This window comes from Lytechinus variegatus, chromosome 17 (assembly GCF_018143015.1).
Source record: "Lytechinus variegatus isolate NC3 chromosome 17, Lvar_3.0, whole genome shotgun sequence".
Classification (NCBI taxonomy): domain Eukaryota; kingdom Metazoa; phylum Echinodermata; class Echinoidea; order Temnopleuroida; family Toxopneustidae; genus Lytechinus; species Lytechinus variegatus.
The window spans coordinates 14,802,112-14,825,357 of record NC_054756.1 but is presented as its reverse complement, the minus strand read 5'-3'; the positions used below and the strand labels follow the sequence as shown (position 1 = coordinate 14,825,357).

At 35.3% G+C, this 23,246-nt stretch overlaps 1 protein-coding gene across 11 annotated transcripts in view; it reads right to left on the bottom strand.

The window, feature by feature from the left end:
- The window catches only part of LOC121430484, a 152,613-nt gene extending 130,600 nt beyond the window's left edge, over positions 1 to 22,013 (bottom strand). For 4 of the 11 annotated variants that reach the window (XM_041627757.1, XM_041627760.1, XM_041627762.1 and 1 more), the window contains exons 1-3: positions 21,191 to 21,859; positions 8,296 to 8,912; positions 6,205 to 6,354 (exon numbers count right to left, since the gene is read on the bottom strand). In XM_041627757.1, the coding sequence (XP_041483691.1) occupies positions 6,205 to 6,354; positions 8,296 to 8,829 (684 nt within the window). In that variant the 5' untranslated portion in view covers positions 8,830 to 8,912; positions 21,191 to 21,859. Of the gene's footprint in view, positions 1 to 6,204; positions 6,355 to 8,295; positions 8,913 to 9,541; positions 9,694 to 21,190; positions 21,861 to 21,881 lie in introns of those variants that run through there. The other 7 variants (XM_041627753.1, XM_041627755.1, XM_041627758.1 and 4 more) reach the window with 4 other exon arrangements.
- Positions 22,014 to 23,246: the final 1,233 nt, after the last annotated feature.

Sequence of the window (23,246 nt, the reverse complement as noted above, 5' to 3'; positions counted from 1 at the left end):
ATTTGTTCTGTGAAGTCAGAATGGAAGTCAGGACTCTCTATCATAGAGCTCAACCGAAAAGTGTGAAGTTGTTCAAAGGTATAGCGAAGCAGTGGCAATGTGAACCAACTTCATTATACAGAGGAATGGAAACACTTGGCACACATGCTAAACGCCTCATGGACTTGATGAATTAATACTCAATTGGTGCAATGTGAACAGGCATAACTACCTGAAGGGAAATAATACTACTCAATTCTATAATAATCAAGAAGTGAGAAGCAACCTAAAAAGTACAGAGAAGATGAAGGCCATACAGAGTGGGAGGAAAATGGGGGAGGAATGACAGAGTTTCCATCCATTTTTTTCAAATGTGTAGTCTATCTGAGGCTCTTTTCATCCTTTACACCCTTTCATTTTTTAGTGTGTATAAACAGGAATACAGGCAAGGAAAAAATTAATGTCCTTGAATAAAAATGAAAGTGAAGAGGAAGAGAATCATAAAACCATATTAGAAATTGGAGGAGAGCAGACATGAACAAAAAACCTAATACTCAAAGGCATTCTACAAAAACTTAACCCACTGGCCACTGGAACCCGAATGTCCCTGTACAAAGCCTATGGTAATTACGGTACGCAAATTCAGTACCAGTAGTCAAGAGATCAAGAATAAACTCATAGATATGTAAAAGTGAACAAGGGAAACTTACATTATATTGGAAAATACATTAAGTTGAATTTTAAATCGAAGTGTAAACTGGGCAAAAAAGATGGGTCGGCCGTTTAAGGATATTCTTAAGATTCCTTTTAGGCTGCTTCCCTCTCAATGCTTTTTTTTGTATTTAAATACTTTTATGTCTTTGATGTTATGTAAACTTTGTTCCTATGTATTTTAACACATTTGTGTTCATTTTTATGCAGAGAGCAAAATAAACTTGAATTGAAATTAAATTGAAAAATTCTTTTTTTGTGTTTATCATTAAAAGCTATACTTTTCACAACCTACAGTAAACATAAAATTACCTTTTAATCACAACATTCAAAAACTTTTATGGCAGATTGTCCAAAGCTCTTATGTGCGTTTCAGGGCAAACTCGCTCCCAGCACCCGTGTAACTTTTTTTCTGGTGTGAACAGGAACACATCAAAGGCCACTTTCCAATGCGTAATAGGATTATGTGTGATTATCTTTTTATGCATCTGAGAGGACTCAAGAAAAAGATGAATTTTCAGAAATAGGTTTTGTAATATATGCAATAATAGAAGACACTTGAGTATAATTCACATCACTGACCCATTGGCATTTACCAAAGCATTACACAGGCTTTAGTCTCAATTTGCGGAATACGAAAAAAAGGAGCAACAATCCGTTAAAAGGAACTAATCTTCATGAAGTAAACATGAGAACAAGAGGAAAGAAAAAGAAGAAAAAACTCGGAGGGATGAGGAAATTCAGGTAAGTACTGACAGAAATGTATCATCAAGGGTAAACATACATAAAAGGAGCAATATAATACACCTTCCATTTTAAAGGTAAATGCTAATTTTGGTAACGATATCAAAATGAGTTCGTAAAGAATCCGATGGAATGACCACCAAAGTGTCTGTATAAATAAAACGTATGTGCCAAAGCCAAAGGATTCTGGAAGATATTGTGTAATTGCTGAGAAATCAGCAAATAAGCACAGGATTCGGGTAGAGCGTCGGGCCCGACATTCGAAGCAATAATTATACACTGTCCCATGTACGCTTATCTGTGTTGGGGATCTTTAGTCTCAACATTTTTCAGCGTAGATTTCAAGATTTCACAAAATTCAGTTTATGTTACTGTACCAGATCTAGATCCTCGATGATATACTGACAATTAAGCCTTGTTTTACAGACTTTCTCATGAAATCAGTTTTTACTGCAATTACTGAAATTTCTCTTTAACCTCCCTTGTAAAATACCATAGTAATACCATAGTAATATCATATACTATATGTACCTTAATAGCACATGTACATGTATACTAGTACCATAGTACTGTATGGTACTTTTTGACAAGGGCTATTTGAATGAAAATGGGAATGAAAGTGGGGAATTGGAGAGGGGTGAATAAGGACAGAGTGTAAGAGGGGTGAACTATTTAAGACAAGTCCACCCAAACAAAAAGTTTATTTGAATAAAAAGAGAATAATCCAACAAGCAAAACACTGAAAATTTCATCAAAATCAGATATAAAATAAAAAAGTTAAAGTTTTGCTTAATTTCACAAGAGAGTAATATGCACATCCTGGTCTGTATGCAAATACTGATGACATCATCCACTCACTATTTCTTTTGTGTTTTATTATACGAAATATGAGATAATCTAATTTTCACCTCTTTGTCACGTGAAACAACGATTAATTCCTCCATGAACATGTAGAATTAGCATTATTTAATACTACATGATTCAGTCAAGTTGGTCTTTATTGTCAAATTTGTGAAAAAAGAAATATTGTATATTTCAAACAATAGAAAACAAACGAAATAGTGAGTGAGGGACATCATCAACCGTCTCATTTGCACGTCACTGAGATGTGCATATCACTGTTTTGTGAAAAATAAGCGAGTTTAAACTGTCATAACTTTTACATCCGATTTTGATGAAATTTTCAGCATTATGCTAGTTTGATTGTTCTCTATCTATTCAAATCAAAATTTTTCTGGGGTGGTCTTGACCTTTGAAGGCGGGAATCTTGAGGGAATTGGTGACATACAGGCAGATGATTATGGCAAGTTACCATGGTAAATGCAAAAATTGATCAATACAAGACAAGAGAAGATATGCTAACATTTATCTAGAGTAGGGGGAAGAGAGGGGAAAGAAATAGATGGGCAACACAAAGCATCTCAAATATTTAATTAATCAAAAAATAATATAAAGATCCGAAGTTATCAAAAATGTAGAGTAAAAACAAGTTGTTCAGAGGAAGAAGGGTGTAACTGTAATTTCTACAGCTGTGGACCCTGCATTTCATTTGCCTAGTCATGGATCTGCATGGATGATATTTAAATCTGATCATTGCAAAGTCGTAAGTTCTTTCGAATGTGAATAGGATGTGAAAGCCTATATGTAGTATGCCTAGCAACTGAGTCTTGGAACTCTTGTTGGAATGCTCCCCAGGGAGTGGAGAAGGTGCATACATTGTATGCGGGCATGCAAGGATCCGATGACCGGGGTAATAATATGTCTGTAAAGCGCTTAGAGACGTCGTTCCGATGTATTAAGCGCTATATAAATGCGGAATATTATTATCATTTCTCTATCTGCTATTCATATACAATGATTTTTTTCATTTGACTCTGCAAATGTAAATTTGGAATTTACTTCATGTATACATGTACCAATTTTACTACTTCTCATACTTCTCCTCCTCCTACCACGTGTGGGTATATGCAAGGAATGCTCCCCAGGGAGTGGAAATTGTGCACTTTTTGGGGGATCGAAATTAATACAATGACCGGGGTAATACATGTAATATGCTGTAACGTGCTTTGAGCCATTCTGGGAAAAGCGCTTTATAAAAATTGAGTATTATCATTATTATTATTATTATGTACTACTGCTACTACTTCCACATACAGTGTACATCAACTGCATAACAAACACATGCCTTTCTCTTCAATTTTTTATACAGGAACATGTAGATTGTCGCAAGATATGAGCACACTTTTTTTTATTATTGTATGCAAATAATACTTGCACATGTATGAATTCATAGTTGCTATGACAAATAAAATTACTTTACAAATACTTGGTGTAGAAGGTGCACTGGTATGTTATAATTTATTTTTCTTTTCAATGAAGGTACTTCATCATTTTATGTACATGTATTCCTTTCTGTATGTACATCTGAAAAGGAAAGAAAATAGTACCAGTTTACACATTTGGCTTTTCTACAATCTTTGTTAGATGTGGACACACTTTTTGTCTAACAAAGTCATCTGCAAATATACAGATATAGGCCCGTATTCTGACGTCGGGTTTAACTTAAACCCAGGTTTAAAGTTGTGGTTTAAGTATGGACAGCCAATTGTTACATAAATCATTAACAGTAGAGATATCATATTTCAGCTCATTTGGCTCTCAAATCATTCATAACTGTCTAGGAAGTATAAGTAGATGATTGCCTTCACCATCGATGAATCAGGAAAGAGCACGGTAAACATAAGAAACATGAAAAAATTGACACTTTTGGCTTGCCATAATTTTAGCACAGAGTTAGACCATGGTCTAAGTTAAACCTGACTTCAGAATACGGGCCATACATGTATTGTTTAAACCAGTGGCAGATCCAGGGGGGACACATCCCCCCTCCCCCTTTAAGAGCCACAATCCAAAATTTGCAATGTACATGTAAATATGCCGTTCTTACACAAGTGTGCCCCCCCCCCCTCCTTTTGAAAGTCACAGGTTGATGGGAATATGCATTTCATAAACGGACCATTTTTTTTTTGCTTGTCAAATTTTCCTCAAGAAAATGTGCCCCCTCCATTGGAAAATCCTGGATCTGCCCCTGGTACAAACTCAGAGCTGCTATGGCAAGTTGGCAACTCATTTGAATAGCAAGTATTAAACACCAAATGTACATACTGTACCGACATGTGTGTTTGTTTGAGTTTTTTATAAATCTTATTTCATGGAATTCAATTCATTTTTAATACGTGGCCATAACAGATCTGTCTTTTTGTTTTGTGCACCTCTTCAGAATACATGTACATGTACATGTCTCCTTCATACCGACAGCATTTTAAGAAAAAACAAATGTAAAAGTATACTCTTTAATACACATTCATTCAAAAGTGATATCTTACTCAGATGTCAACACTTAATGTTTCTAATTTCACAAGTGGTCTGTAAAAATACTCTTGGAAAAGGTCTTGCCTTTCATTGAGCAACATTATTCATTTATTTCATTCATATTCAACTGAAAAATAATCAACCTTTTCTCCTCATATACATTCTGACAAGTCACCAATGCTGGTTTGGTTCTACTGACTGCCATTGACATTTAAAAAAAAAAAACAGTGTGCTTTTTAAATAATTTTACTTTTCACAATCACTCTTGACCTATCCTGTACATAACTCAATACCCATAGAAGTTCTGTGGTTTAACATGAGTGTCGCTATTGGAGTTGTTGGTCCTGAGATCCATGCTTGTATCACATATAGCACATTATATGAGCCTACATGTAGGTTAAGTTCAACTAAGTTATTGTGTTTACAAGGACTGCAGAAAGGTTACATGAAAATATGTCACTGTGACCTTGACCTTTGACCTTTTGATCTCAAAATTAATAGGCTTACTGAGATCTAAGCTAGTACCATACACACCAAATTATATGAGCCTAGGTTAAGTTAAACTAAAGTTATCACGTTTACAAGGACTGCAGAAGAGTAAGAGGAAAATATGTCACTGTGATCTTGACCTAAGACCTTCAGACCTCAAAATCAATAGGCTTCCTGGGATACATGCTAGTATTATACACACCAAATTATATGAGCCTAGGTTAAGTTAAACTGAAGTTATCGCATTTACAAGGACTGCAGAAGGGTAAGATGAAAATATGTCACTGTGACCTTGACCTTTGACCATTTGACCTCAAAATCAATAGGCTTCCTCAATAGGCTTCCTTTGATTCAAGCTACATGTAGTACCATACACACCAAATTATATGAGCCTACAGCGTAGGTTACGTTAAACTGAAGTTATATTGTTTACAAGGACTGCACAAGGGTAAGATGAAAATATGTCACTGTGACCTTGACCTTTGACCTTTTGACATCAAAATCGATAAGCTCCCTGGGATTCATGCAAGTACATGTATCATACACACCAAATTATATGAGCCCAGGTTAAGTCAAACTGAAGTTTAATATCACATTTACAAGGAAAAGTTAACTGACAGACGGACGGACACCAAACGTGATACCATCATTCTGTATGTCCCGTCTAGACAGGCCCGTATAAAAAATGTATTATTTAACCATTTTCATATGATTTGGGGTCTGTGTTTGCATGTGCATGTATCCTATGGCTTTTATAACATGAAGGTGACTGTTATGGCTCAGCTGCAGTATTCCTTCATAAAATCAAGATGCAACCCATAGCACACTGGAAAAGCATTGACCCTCCACAATGTCTATGGGAATGACAGAACTCGGAAGTCAAAGGGTTAATGTTATATCTCTACTCACCTTTTTGCCATCAGCTGTACAAAGCCTCTTGATCGGTACTTTGAACGTTTCGCTGATGTCTGCAAGAACGTCCTCAAAACTCTGCGCAGTGCGTCTGTTAAGGAGCATCATATGCTTGGTCTGGGGGTCTCCATTCATCATAACGATGATCTATAAAAAAAAATTAAATTAAAATGCTACAAGTAAATCTCAAAGGTCAAGTCCACCCCAGGAAATGCTGACCTAAATGAATAGAGCAAATCAAACTAGCGTAGTGCTGAAAATTGCATTAAAATCAGATGTAAAATAAGAAAGTTATGACATTTTAAAGTTTTGCTTATTTTTCACAAAACAGTGATATACACAACTAGTCCATGATGTCCATCACTCACTATTTCTTTTGTTGTTTATTGTTTGAAATATAAAATACTTCATTTTTTAAAGATTTGACAATGAGGATCAACTTGACTGAACCATACCCCCACAGAAATTTTCAAGCTTGCGGTAAGCAAGCGACTAGCTTGCCCAAGCTTGCGGCATGCTAGTAACTAGCATGCGGCCAGCTTAATAAGCGTGTAATATGCGTGCAGAGTAATAGTTAAGCGATCTTTTAGCGAGCAGGGACTGTTCGCTAGCATGTACTTGCTTATTAAGCGAGCGCCCTGCTAGTCGCATGCTAGTTACTAGCAAGCGGCACGCTTAAATTTCTGTAGGGGCATATAGTATTAAACAATGCTAATTCCACATGTTCAGGGTGGAATTAAATTGTTGTATCACTTGACACATTTCATATGATAAAATACAAAAGAAATAGTGAGTGGGTGACATCATAGCCTCCTCATTTGCATACCAGCCAGGATGAGCATATACATGTATCTGTTTTGTGAAATTAAGCGAAATTTCAAAATGTCATAACTTTCTTATTTTACATCCGATTTTGATGAAATTTTCAGTGTTATGCTTGTTGGATATTTCTCTTTTGATTCAAATCAATACCAAAGATATGAAAATAATCACTTTCCTTCATTGGGCTGCAAAAAGCTGTATATTTTTTTCAGTGATATATTTTTCCAAATAGTTATTGAACAGTATAACTTTATTAAAATATCAGTTCTCAGCCTGATAGGCACATACAGGTGTACGAAGAAATCTAAGAAGGGTTTTGAGTTTAAGGGCTTGGGCAATTTAAGGATGCAGCGATTCAAGGAGAGGGCATCAAAATAATCTAAGCAATTCATGTGGACTAAACCAAATTCAAAGCTAAATGAAAGTAGTTGCAGTAAACACTGATTTCGTGAGAAAATCTGTACAACCAAGGTTAAGTATTTATCATTGTGGATCTAAATCTGGTACAGTATTTAAACTGAACTTTGTGAAACAATAAAGCTGAAAAACGATCACACTGAAGATTGCCAACAGTCATTACCGTATATTGGATTATGTTAAAGTCATCTTGAGATCATTACCACAACTGGCGGCTGCTGCTACTACTGCTACTACTTCTACTGCTACTACTACTACTACTATAACTACTACCTCTACTAATACTACTACTACTGCTACTACTTCTACTTCTACTACTACTACTACTACTACTACTACTACTACTACTACTACTACTACTACTACTACTACTGCTACTACTACTACTACTACTACTACTACTACTACTACAACTGCTACTACTTCTACTTCTACTACTACTACTACTACTACTACTACTACTACTACTACTACTACTACTACTACTACTACTACTACTACTACTACTACTTCTACTTCTACTTCTACTACTACTACTACTACTACTACTACTACTACTACTACTACTACTACTACTACTACTACTACTACTTCTACTTCTACTACTACTACTACTACTACTACTACTACTACTACTACTACTACTACTACATATACAGCTACCACTACTCACTAATAACTACTACTACTACTACATGTAATATTATCACTACATGTACACGTACTACTACTTCTACTACTACTACATGTACTTCTACTATACTACTACTAAAACTACTAATGCTAATAATTGAGAGGGGCATAATGCCCTCCCACTATCCAACCCGCTAAAAAGAGGAATATCTTTACCTTTTTTGGTGTATTAGGTACCCTCTGTTGAATGCTCCCAAGGGTATCTCCTCCAGCTGCTCCATTTGGAGAGCCATTCATGTGAGGGGGCGACACCGATGACGATCCGCTAGTCTTTGCAAAACCATTCTGATAGTTCAAGGGCAGTGCAGCAGCCGCCGCTGCGAGCTTGGAATCATGTTTGCTGAGTTGTTTTGTGTTCCTCCAAACCCGTGGCTTCTGCACCTTGTCAATGTTCAAAGGCTTCTTCTTCTTCTTGTCCGAGACAACGTAGGAGCGCCCATCCTCCAGGTCTGTGATGTCCGTGACATCGTGGACTCCGCCGGGGGTGAAGACGTTCCTCGCCGCAAACGGCAACGACACCTTCGATGTCAACTCCTGCAGGAGAGCGTCAAAGCTGGGGTAACGCCGCTTCGTCACAGCCAACCGTAACCCGCTGAAGTTGTTGTCATTTTTGTAGAATGTTATGACTTTGGCTTTCGAGGCCCGGGCCTTTGCATCAGATCCCTGGCCCGGGCCTTTCTGTGGATTCATCTTAAAAAAGTGTCAAATACTAAGTCTTTATAAAGTTATTAATTGTTCCTCTTGATCCAACATCATGCAGGTTGCATGAAATCCTGGAAAAAGAAAAAGAAATAAATTATCAACATTTTGGTAATTATAACATATTTGAAATAACTTATCAGCATGATCACCACAATTTCAGCCAAACAATCCAACAGGAAGCACTCTAGATTCTGTGATGCATAAGATTCAGTTCAATTCAATATTATAACAATCATTGAAAACATGCAAAGAGAGCACAACAATTTCATTTTGCTATTGTGAGATTTAAGAAAAAACAATCACAATTTTTTTAATGAATTTTAGGTTTTGGGATGAGCGTTCCTCCATTCTAAATTACAGAGAGCGTTCATGATATCCAAACAATCATACATGAATTGGTAGAAAGCATCATTCATATTTTAAGGACCACAGTTTAAGAAAAAAAATGTTTGCAGATCAATTGCTTTATGTTGTTTGTTCTACATGTATTTATTATACACAGTAGAATACCATGTAAATAGGTCAATGACATCCTTATGATATATGGCTGAGTATAAAGCCAATTTATGGAATGAATTCAAAGATTTTATTAAAGGTTAGTAAATTAAACCATCACAGATACAAAGCAATTTTTAATGGCATTAAAACACAATTACAAGAGTGGCTTGTGAGTAGGCCTACACACAAAGTAACCAGATACCATGAGCGAGGTTGTCACGTAGAATGAAATCAGCGGAATTCCTCTTTAGACCAAAGTGGTAACGGTACAACAAATAAAATCAAAACCTGCCAATTTTCTATCCCCGCACGAGATGCACCAAGCTAGGGAGAGGACTTATTAAGAAACTGGCCGGCAATGTAAAAAGCATCTTCCGCCTATCATCTAAAACTCCAGCCACTAATGAATTCTTAAGACAGTTCCCCTACTCTGGTGTGACGTTCCCATCGCCATGGCGACCAAGATATAAATCACCCTCTCATGAGCAGCTAATTGGAGGAAAAGCCATGCTGTTACCATGGCAATGTAAATGTGCACAATCAAGGAAATTTCGAAAGCGGAGAAGAGAAGAACCTCGTAATGCAAAGATATTGTCAATATTTACTTGATGCTGTGTAAAGGTAAAAAAAAATTAAAAAACGAAAATAAACACTGTACTTTCCCAAGTCAAAAAAGGAATATTATTTTAAAAAGTATTCTGTGTCACTTCCAGGCCATGAAAGAAAGTGTATTCTACAAATGATGTTGGTTCTGCATTTATCTAAATTTATATTTTTGTACTTCTTGGTAACCTCTATCTCTGGATGTGTGAAAATTCCTACCTGTGGCCTGCTTTGATGGTCAGAGTACTCTGATTGAAAAGGGGTGGACTAATAAGAGAAAACAGCATCATTTTCCTTTATATTAGCAGTAGTACATGTAGTATGTACATGTATGGTTCATTGAGTCCCCTCCCGTCCCTCCCTCCCTCCCCCCCCCCCCCCCCATGTACATGTACCTCCCTCCCTCCCTCAGTAAGCCGGCATGGGAGGGGCACTGGGCAGTGACATTTAGTTTGACTGCAATGTTGCAAACTTTGGTAACTGCCAAAAAAATGTGAATTAGGGCCCGCCTTCACTTTCGATTTCAATTCATCCCCCCCCCCTAAAAAAAAAAAAGAATCAATGAATACCTTAATACTCTTGCACTCTTACATGTAGATAAAAAAAAATTATAAAGCAATGCATAAACTTTCCGATGAAATAAACATGTATACTGTACACATATTGTAAATGTGAATATTTATCTTTAAATTTTGTCAGTTAATACCATTCCCTCTGTAATAATTTGTGGAAAAAAAAATATTTCAGTTTCTTTTAAAGGGGTACTCCGGGCTGAAAATATCTAAATGAATAGAATAAAATTCACAGAGCAGCATGCTGAAAATATTTTCATTAAAAATAAAAAAAAAGTGAAGTTGGTCAATTCCAGCCAAATGTTGCATTTTTCCATTTTCAAAAATTTCTTTTTGGAGCAATTTTGTTTATACTGTTTATAAGTATACAGTTTAAGGTTTACAAAAACACACTTATATTTACTATACCCTCATTCATTCATAAAATACGCAATGTACACTCTGTTGCATTGTGGTAATAAGATTTCATAGAAAATGTACAACTTTCACCCATCCTTGGCTCCTGGCAAGCAAAGGGTGCTGATGAAAAATCCCACTGTCCATGTGACCTCCAAGCAATAATTTACCATTAGCTGTATTGTTTTACACGCTGCAGTGAAACTATGAGGCACAAAATACATTTCAAGGTGTGTATGTTTGATGTCCCATAAGTCACAGTTTTGAGCATTAAGTTTCCCTCATATGCTGCCATAGACTCCTGGAGACAAGTATTGGACTTTTTTATCTACCATAGTACATGCTTGCATCAACAAATCAAGCTGCATCTGTATTGGACTTGAAATAGCAATACTGGGGGGACATACATTTCAGTCCCATAAGTCACATGTCCCATAAGTCACATATACAGTTCGTAAACCATGCCACCTTATAAAGCTGTCCATGACAGCAAAGAGAGAGACAAGAATGCTTAAAAGCTGGAGAACAGTATGCTGACTGTCAGAAAAAACAGTCTGAATATCAAAGGCAGTGCATTGAACAACAAAAAATAAGTTTGCATTGTGTGCCCAGTCCAGAAAGGAGAAAACTGAATATGATCGCTAAAATGCAAAGCTGAGTGCAGGTAAATTGGGTTTGTTTCACCCTAGCTTTTAGTCATTTTTTTAGGTCCAGATCATTCTCTTGGTTTTCTTGTCCCCTTAGAGTATGCATCAACTGTTTTACATATGATGTGAACTTGGTATATACACGTAGTTCCATGGAAACTATTAAAACCTATGTCAATGTCCCATCAGTCACAAATTTTGTAGTTGAGCGACCCTCTGGATCCTGTCAAAATAAGAGCACCAGTCCTCAGATGCATTTAAGGCTACCATGAGCAGAGCTATTAAAGCCCCTGTAAATGCCAAAAAGTTGTTCAGAAGCTTGCAATCAAGTTTTCTCAGAATCATTCCCGCCGCCTGCCAATAGAAAGGAACATGCGCATTTAAAGAGGACCAAAGGGTGGTGTCATAATGTCATGAACATCGAATCGCCGGTTCTAAACCTAGTCGCAGCTGCATGATCGTCTTACACATTTGTATTTGCAAAAATAATGATTTGTGTTGTCCTTGGTTGTTACCATCATTCTGATAGTCGTAAAAGGGCACTGGTTCATAAAGCTTTTCGTAACTTAAGAGCGACTTTAAGAACGACCGATGATCCTTGTGGTAAATGTCATCATAAATTGGCAATGTTTTAGCATATAAGAAAGGATCACTAGTCATTCTGAAAAGTTGCTCCTAACTTACAACAGCTTTATGAAATGGCCCCAGGTTATTTTGTTTAGAACCAGGCCGCCATTACACCATGACAACTAACATCACTTTGGTACTCTATAAATGATGATGTCCTTACAGGCATTCAGAATTTCTATGAAAGAGATGACATATCAACCCAAGCAGCTGGCAAAAAAAAGTTGTGATAGGGTGCATCCCCATGGTATATTATTTAACCAACATTTTTTGTATTGCCTGAAGTGTATAGTTAATGAATCTTGATGTTCCCTTTGTCAAATCGTGTCCCATGGGGTTCCAAATTGGCAATTTTGGCAGCCATCTTGGATTTTTCATGAAAATCAATTATTTCATATTTTTTGCACAGACAATGGTAAATCTTCCATGTAAATGAATACACTTTTTACTATACAAGTATACATGTACATGCAGTTTAGATAGTAGAAAGCGATTGCAACTGTTTTCTAGACAGTCCAGTTAATGAATTTTTTAAAAAGAATTTATGCCAAAATTTTAATATTTTTTGTCAAAAATTTGCCTGTGCACTGATATCCATCTGTTTTATCATAAACATCAACAGCTAAAGAAAAATATGAGCATTTGACACAAAAGAGAGTATATTAACAAGAATATTGATTTAGTTCATGGCAGCATTAATGTCTTAATTTCTCACATGTAATACACTGTAGTGTAAAGGTCATTTTCTTACCATACTGTATGAGACAGATAGAGAAAAGCCACATTTATTTGTCCCATCTGTAACAAATATGTCCTATCATTATGTCCCATCAGTCACAATTGAAAGTGTGTACATTCTTTCTAATTGTTCATTTTTCATCTGTTTGCTAAATATTTATGATTGTAATTGTTTATTGATTATTTTCTACTTATTTGATTACAGTTCTTAAAACTTGATGACAAGTTAGGAAGCTTTTTTTTGGTTAATGTTCCCTTTATATAAATGAAGTGCGTGAAAAGATGTTTCTGCCCTTTGTTGAATTTATTTCTGACACAATGGCATGAATTATTAAAGGTGTCATCTTATTAGGGAATATTTATTCATGCTGAAATTAAGTTTGACTTAAAAAGTCATCGAGAGGAAATGTTAATTCCATGAAATGAGATAGGGTCCCATCAGTCACATTCACTTGTCCCATAAGTCACACACGATTGCACACAACTACTGAAACAAATGAAATGAATGAAGTCCAATTCAAGTACTGTTAGTGAGCCCTATCACTAGTTAATCTCCAAGCCCAAATCTAAAAACATTGTCATAAAACTGAGATAGATATGGCACTTTGAACAAAAGAGCCCAATTTGTGTGGTCCATCGATGTCCCATAAGTCACAATGACATTTCTGAATATCTAGCACCCAATGCAACCAAGCTGAAAGCATACATTTTTGTATATAGTAAGTTTAAGTATTCTTCTTACAGTTTAATAAAGTAAATCCATGTTTGTGCAGCTACTATTTCAGATATGCACCTCAGTTATGTGGAAAAAAGTATCAAATGTCCCATAAGTCACAATGGAATTGACCAGTTGTGAAAAACAGTTATACGCATAACGTCATATTTATTAGGTTGGCTAATTAATGTCACATTCCCACTTTCCTTTTTTTATGTTATTACATGTACATGAAATCATAATTGTTTCATTTTTTCATACATGTGTTAATAATATGTCTCCCTTATTATGAACTACATATACATGTAGGGGAAGGCGGGGTAAGTTGAGCATATGGGCAAGTTGAGCCACCAGCCCCAGGCCAATGATGAATGAGTCAGACATTGTGGTGGTGTCATGTATTGATGACCCATAGCATAACCCCTAACCCCACCACATTGTTTTCAACTTTGAAACAAAAAGTAGTTTTTTAGAGGGAAAAATATGAATTTCAGCCAAAAAAGTAAAAAAGAGTGTGAAATGGATAAGTGCTTTATAAACACACACATCTTTAAATATAATAAAGACATGATAACAACATTATTAGTCCAGGTATGGATCTTCATTCTTGTCATAGTCTTTTATATGATGGATGCATAATAAATGTGTGGATACAAAATTATCGCACTAAGTTCGGACTGGGGTAAGTTGAGCCAAACAGCATGGGGCAAGTTGAGCCATGGTAATTCCTATGGTAATGTATCTTAAAAAACAAACAAACCATAAAAAATCGATTGAAATGCTGGCTGAAAGGAGCAAATTTACATGACTGCTCTTTTCCTTTTAAAGGATGTTAGTATTTATAGAGAATTAGCAAGTGAAAAGACTTTAAACAAAAAATTGACATGCTGGTTCTCCCCTCATACATTTTGTACATAGTTTTTGTGGCTCAACTTTAATACCCCAGAAGGTGGCTCAAACTTACCCAATATATGGGGCAAGTTGAGCCATTTGACATCGTTTTTTTCAAAGGTCACGATGACTTTCAGTGTGGGGATAGAAAGTTATATATAGGTAGAAAATATTTCAGAAGAATTAAATTTCAAGGCAAGGTACTTATTTCGACAAGATTAAAAATCATATCAATTCTAATGTATGCAAAAAGCAAAAACTGTCACAACTTACCCCGCCTTCCCCTACATGTAAATTGCAGCAATGAATATCTAACACACTATCAGTTGTCGATCGAATTTTGTTGGTCCTTGGAGAAAAAAATGAATGAACCTAATTTCTTATAATAAAATACAAAAGAACAAGTGCGGATATGACATCATCAGTTTGCTCATTGAATATTCATGAAGACGTGCCTAGAACTGTTTAACCAGAATAATGCAAAACATCAAAATGCCAAATTTGTTCTTCCTTTATATCGAATTTTTGTTTTTTTTAGCTCATCAAATCACATTATTTACAGCCTTAAGTACCCATTTTATGATTGTTCATGAGTGGCATTTACAATGAGCATGTACATGTATATGTACATGCTGACTGTAAATGCTAACTTCTTTTAATGGCCTACGTATGTATAATCTTTACACAAATATCATCATCATACTTAGTCCTTGTTTGCACTACTCAAAACAGATTGGCAGTAATATCATATCAGTTGAGTGTTGCCTAGCAACGCAAAACCTTGAGCACACACTATGGACGCATTAAAATCTTCTGTTTGCTCTCGACAGGATTCTTTTGAGATCTTGTATTAAAGCGGCCATGCTCTGTTGAGTACATGTATGTATTCCATGAATATAATGAGCACAATAATACAGGCCCATAGAATAGATCAACTTTGTGTCACATTGACATTTGTGTATCTTGTAAAAAGCATTTTAGCAGACAGTGGCGGACCGTGACCCCGAGGAGACAAAGCATTGGGGGGGCACGGCATTGTTCACAAACAATGCAGTGCCCCCCCCCCCAATGCTTTGTCTCCTCCGGGACATGGTCCGCTACTGTTAGCAGATAATGCACTAGGGATTTGAGGTGGAGGGGGGGGCAAGATAAAGATGTGAAGTTGTTCTTTCTTTTATAAAAGTGCATTTACGGTGTACAGTAGATGCAGGAGTACATACATGTATAACCATAGGTTAATTTTTTGTTTTCCCCTTTTTCTTATTTCTTTCTGTAATCATTTTTCCTTTTCAGTACATGAAAAATCATAGAGGGAACCTGTATATAACTTTCTACCCCCACACTGAAAGTCATTGTCACCTTTGAAAAAAGAGATGTCAAATGGCTCAACTTGATCCATCTGTGGGGTACATGTAAAGTTGAGCCACCTTCTTGGGTATAAAGTTGAGCCACAAAATCTATGTACAAAATGTATGGGGGAAGAACAAAGTCTTTTCACTGCAAATTCTCTATACAGTCATGTGAATTCGATCCTTTCTGCCTACATATCTCAATGGCTTTTTAAGGTTTGTTTGGGTTTTATATATATTTGTATAAGAATTACCATGGCTAAACTTGCCCCATGTTTCTTGGCTCAATTTACTCCAGTCCGAACTTAATATGACAATTTCGCATCCACACATTTCTTATACATCCATCATGCAAAAGACTATGACAAGAATGAAGATCTATACCTGGAATTACATGTATTGTCATTATCTCTTTAATATAATTCAAGACGTGTGTGTGTGTGTGTGTAAAAAGCATTTATCTTTTCCACACCCTTTTTTACTTTTTTTGCTGAAATCTGTATTTTTCCCTCTAAAAAAGCACTTTTTGTTTCATAGTTGAAAACATTGTGGTAGGGATAGGGGTTATGCAATGGGTCATCGATACATGGCACCATCACAATGGATGACTCATTTATTATTGGCCTGGGGCTGGTGGCTCAACTTGCCCTATGCTCAACTTACCCCAACTTCCACTCCTTTTTATTTTAAAGGTCAAGTCCACCCCAGAAAAATGTTGATTTGATTAGATAGAGAAAAATCAAACTAGCATAACGCTGAAAATTTCATGAAAATCGGATGTAAAATAACAAAGTTATGGCATTTTAAAGTTTCGGTTATTTTTCACGAAACAGTGATATGCCCAACTCAGTGTCATGTAAATGAGTCAGTCGATGATGTCCATCACTCACTATTTCTTTTGTTTTTATTGTTTGAATTCTACAATATTAGTTTTAATATTACATTTTTTACAGATTTGACAATGAGCTCCAAGTTGACTAAATCATACATTATTAAACAGTGCTAATTCCACATGTTCAGGGAGGAATTAATCATTGTTTCTCTTGACAATGAGGAGAATATTATAATATTTCATGTAATAAAATACAAAAGAAATAGTGAGTGGATGATGTCATCAGTCTTCTCATTTGCATACCGATCAGGATGTGCATAACTGTTTTGTGAAATTAAGCGAAACTTTAAAATGTCATAACTTTCTTATTTTACATCCGATTTTGATGAAATTTTCAGTGTTATGTTTGTTGGATTTTTCTCTTTTTATTCAAATCAACTTTTGTTGGGGTGGACTTGTCCTTTAATAAGAAGCTAAATTTATCCTTCTAGCATTGATTTTATGTAGTACTTCCCTTGGTTCAAGTAAACATTATGGATTTAATGAATGTTCTTCCAAGTAGGTTTTTAAAATGATGACTTGATAGATTAAAGTCCATCAGTACAGAAATACTCCTGCTGACTCACAAATTTACCATTTTATCAAGGGGAGGGGCATTTAAGATTTAATATTTGTTGTGTATTGATTTTGCTTTGGAAAATGTGTTTTTCTTACATTACTTTGAATTAGCAAACAATGCAACATCTGTCTGATGACACAGGACATACAATGTACACATACAACTCAGACTTTATCAACACTGAAATCACAAAATCATATTTTATGTTAAGAAGTGCAAATATCAAGAAAATTCGGAAATTGCATGTATATTGAATCAGAATTGTTGAATTTTAGAATATTCTCCTAAAATAGCGTGAATGTTTGTATAATATCTGATTCTGGGCAATTTAAAGTTCAATATTGATGATCTATCACATTTAAATTTCAAGTTGAAGGTGATTTTTTTTTGGGGGGGTGTTCTAATTGGTATGGAAAAACTCTTTAGTAATAGTATAGATCGATCTCTCACTCTCTCTCTCTCTCTCTCTGAATCTCTATTTTATTAAATCCTGTAATAAAAAAGTAAACTAAACTTGATCCAAAATAAACTTGAACATCAAAATGGATTTATTTAACTCTTATTCTGTTCAGTCTGCAGTAGCTATTTTAAGGCCATACAGTAGAAACAGAGCGTATCAAGCTCGATGAACATACATGTACAATTACATATTTACATGTATGCAAAAACGGGAAAACAAATTGAAGGAAATGATGAAAAGCTGAATGCTCTGTGAATTGATGACAAAATCAATCAAGAAAAGATGCAATCTACACAAGAATCTGTTGAGGAATTGTCACTTCCATTGAACAACCTTGAGCAATACTCCAGGAGAAGCAACAGCAGAATCTTGGGAATAAAGGAAAATACCACCGATAACGTCCTGCAAGTAGTAGCATCACGTATTGGTATCCACATCTCTACACAGGACATTGATCGATCACATTGCATTTGAAAAAAGAATCTCCATTCCACACGTGAAAATTCATATGCTAGTGCTGCCAAGGAAACCCACAAACCACGCCCAATCATCGTCAAATTTATGTCATATAAGACCAAGTATGAGTTCATCAAGAGCCTGGCAGAAGTATAAAGTTAAAGAACTCTGGGATAGTTGTGATGGAGGATCTGACGAGGTTCAACAGTCATCTCTTGTCACAAACTTTCAAGCATCAAAAAGTGAGTTCCCCCTGGTCCTTGGACGGCAGGATATTTGCTTCCATCAAGACTACAAATGGACATGAAACAAGAAATTTAATCACCTCTATCAAAGACCTTGAACTTTTGTAATGTATAAGATTGGAACTCTGTTTGATCTGTAGCTTGCAATCATTTTTAAGTACATGTACTGTATGTCGAAGGTTTCTGGTCCTTATTTTTTCATATTTTCTTTAATACTTATTATTTCTTTTATCTATGTATTGTATGTATTTGTGGGTAGGTGTGTGAATTATTGTGGATAAATGCCTATTTCTGTCAGTTCAAGTCAATCTGTTCATGGTGTAAATATCTCTATTTTTTCTTAACAATTTTCAGTCTCCAAGTTTCATTAAAGATTGTGACAGTGAGCTCGCCAAAGATTTACATGTATAATTACCAGAGGAATTCAATAGTTGCATTAATTATCTTGAGTTGAATGAATATAAGAGACATATTTTCATGCATCCATGTAAATTGTATAAGTACAGTACATGAATAGTGGTGATTTTTTTTATTATATTAGATTTCACATTTCGTGCAATATGAGTCTCTGAAAGTTGGTTAAAACCTGATGATATACCATTTGTGGGTACAAATTTATTGGAAAATCAAGAGAAAAGAAGAGGAGGTGGTGTAGGGATTTTCATTCGTAAAATTTATCTTTAACATTATACATAGAAAAGATCTTGATGTGAATAATGATGTACAATAGGCCTATAGAATCCATTTTTATTGAATTTAATACTTTTTAACAAAAAAAAACAGTATTTGGTGCAATATATAGACCTCCAGGTCAATCTACTCTACATGTATGTATTCCTACTTTTCTTAGAATGCTGCATGTTATTCTAAAATGTAGAATCTGTTAATAAAGAAAATAAGATCTCTTCTTAGTTGCGATTTTTATATCGATCTAATGAATTCCCTTAATAGTGCAATAGTTGACAAATTTCTATATTCTCATGATCAATTCTATGTATCATATCTTATTTCCAAACACGTACCACTCATAATACAAGTTAATATTAACAATATCTTTACTATAAATAAATCTGTACATAATATTTCAGGTGTTTTGGTTGCACACAGATCAGCGATCTTTTACCTATTTTTAGTATTTGTAAAAAAGAAAAGAATAAAAGTCAATCATATTCCTTTGAAAAATGTGACCTTAGTGAAGTGGATATAGGCTGGTTTATGGATAAAATCAAGGATATCATATATTAATGAAGATCCAAATCATAGTTATAGTTGTTTTCTACATCAATTTTTAGAATGTTATCATTAAAGTACATCTATTATGTGCAATAAAAAAAATCAGGTTATATAGAAAACATGTTCAGAATGAAACAGTTTATAGACATAAAAAATATAACAAGTTTCGAAAAAAGTAGAACAATGACCTAAAAAAGGTAAACATAAATTTGATAATGCTATGGGTGACATGCATTGAACATGGAATGTTTTACAAGACATACATACTTGGTACAAAAAGAAAAGATAGGAAGAAAATAGTAGAAATTTATCATGATATCAATTTGATTCAAAATGAAGCTGTAATCTCTAACATATTTAATGAATATTTTGTTGAAATTGGTTTCAACCTAAGGGGAAATGTGCAATATTCTGATGAAAATTATCAATCAATAGTTTTGTTTGTAAAGAAAGATAAAAGGTCCACCAATCTATGCCTACTCTTTTACTCTATAATTATGCATCTTTTACAGTGGCATTTCCCATGGCATTAAATTGTGCTGAAATTGAAAGATTAGCATTTAAGATAATCCTTGAGCAGAATACAGCAAATATCTTGTTCCCAGAGACACTCTATCTATGAGCAAGTTCCCACGATATTTACATTAATTTTCAGCAAATACATAAAGTCTGTAAAGATGCTCTACATGTATTTTGCTCATTTTTCAGTCCTTACATTAGACGAAGTTAGACCTACACAGTAACGAGTAGGTTCTATGCGGACTTTCTGTAAAATTTAAGTAATTACATGTATTTTGACGTTTTTTGGTAATGAAGATTATCTTGATGTCTATTATGACAAATTGAGAACTTTCCCGGGGGGGGGGGGGGGGGCCACTTCCATTCACGAGTGGATACCATGCGCAACCATGGGGTCTTGAAAAGCACCCTAAACACATTATTTCCATATTCTGAAAATGCACCCCTTAACAAGTATTGGGGTGTGAAACCCTACCCTTAACAAGTATTGGAAACAAAACGATATTCTTGGCAAATATTCCTTGAAATGAACCCCTAAACAAGTCCAGGAATGTTTTATTGTTACGGGTCCTTCAGTCGTCGGCTTTGCCTTATTTGGTTTAGTACGACCCCACCTTCTACACCTCGCGCAAATCGGACTCTATATTAACAAGAAGTGTTGGGGCAAAAAGGACATCCTTTTTATAAAACATTTTAATTTTGTTTTATCAGCCTCGCAAATTCGACCCTAAACACGTATTTTGTCCTAGCGAAATAAATACCCTTTTTTCATTATTTTTGTGTTTTTGACACCCTTATCAAGTGACATAAGTAACGGGCCCTATCGTGAAAAAGACATCCTTTTTACGTGTTTTTTTGGTCGCGCATGGTATCCACTCGGCAATGTAAGTGGCCCCCCCCCCCCCCCCGGGAACTTTCAAACTTCCAGAGTCCTCAAATAAACACTTACCATTCAGTGATTTAGCAGTTTTATTTCTAGGCTTATTCCGTCTAAATTTTCATTTTAGACAGCAATTTTCCAACATTGCAATGCACCCTCACTGGTCCTGGAGTCTCCATCATTAACAATTTCGTCATTCTATTATTGCCTGGCTTCCTGCACAACAATCACAACTAACCACGCATTAGATCTAGTATGAATGCAACCACACGATAGCTGTTTGTTAGGCAATAAACGTTGACACCACTGATTTCCATCATCAATGGTAATTTTTTTTTACGGGATGTTAAACTGAACTAGCGCCAATCTAAAACTTTGAAAGTCAGTCACTGTGCAATGTCATTCTGATTCCATTATTTGTAGTTGCAGTTTTGATGTTGGCCTTTTCCATTTTATTTAATCCATGTTCTCTAACGTTAGTCTGTTTTCATTCAGAAAGAGTGTATAATACTTCAAAAAGATGCAAATAAACACAGCACATGCACAGATGAGTTTTGCAAAAGGATGGGGCACCTTATAAATATCATCCGGTATCGCGATGCGATGGCACGCGTACGTGTACCGCGGTACCGTCAGTGTACGTGTGTAAACTATTTCGCCGAGACACAATTCGACAACTCAGCTCAGAAAACTCAACGATCATGAAATGTCACGATCAATGGAATTATTAAGGAGATGAAATATACGATTAGAAACTTACCAATCCACTTTCCGTGCGTAAAATCTTCGGGCATCAATCAATAATCTGCATCGATTTGGGCGTCTTTCAGGTCAGTCCCCCATATGAAAACGAAGAAGCAGCCGCTTTCATCGAAATCGAAAATTAGTCTAAATTCAACCGTCACTACACTCACTTGTAATTTTTTTTACAACCACTGCAGTATGATTTTATTATAATCAATTTAAAGTAGCGTTTAAAACTTTTATATACTTAAATTTCATCAAACGGTGATAGCAGTTTACTTTTGACATGAATTTACTACTCCTTTCTTTCTATTCATTTAGTTTTATGTTTAATTTTCTCCTTGAATAAAATCTATCATCAGGTATGCTAGCTGTGTGCATTGATTATCATGTTGTCTGCATGCATGTTGTGTACAAATCGCGAACGGTGACCGTAGCGACGAAATGCGATGCTAAACGGAGAGGGCGGAAGTAAAGATAAATTAGAAAAGACATTTATTACATTTTGGTGCACACATGGTGCTAAACCGTTTGCAACTTTTGTTAAAACGTATATAAATAATAAAACAGAAACGACAATAAAACAATTTTAGGACGGAAAGGCAGAAACGATTGTAAGAAAACAAATAAAAGATAAAGCTGAAATTGAAACGTAAAACATCAGGGAAAAAATAAGGACCGACGACTCAGTGGCCAGTTTTGCCCATTCCATCTCCCTAACATAATTACAGGCCAAACTTTTAGATATGGAAAAGGTCCTATTTTGTTTCCGGCGGCAGATAGATAGCCATTTTCCAAGTAATTTAAAAGTGAGAGAGTAAAACGACCAAGCCTGTTATCGTTTTTTTTTCAATTTCTGAAGTAATTTTGAAAGATTTAGTGGATCGACACTTTGGGTGAAATATGGGGGGAAATCGCTCTTTCTTTTCCCCTTCCACATCAGTGGTTCTTTATTTTCAAAAATTCTCTTCATAACATGAAATATTCCATAGAAAGAAGTGAATAAAAACAAGACAAATATGTACATAACACTCTTAACATGTACATAACACTCTTAACATGTACATGCAAAGAAATAGTCAAATTGACTGTACAATATCACAACCAAAGCCATTTTTTGCAAGAAAGGGGAAAATATTTATAGAAGATTTATGCACAAAAATCATGTTCGTTGAAATAACATATCGTCAACTTAATTGCTCCAAAACAATCTAACATGAAAACATTTCTTTTTAAATTTATTTTCTCTGTATTAAATTTGTTGCATACATATTTCCATTTCATAATATTGCTTTAATTCTGACATAACAGTGTTAAATAAAGGTAACTTATTTCTCAATTTAGCTGAATATATCTCGTTTCTTACCATGATCATGATACA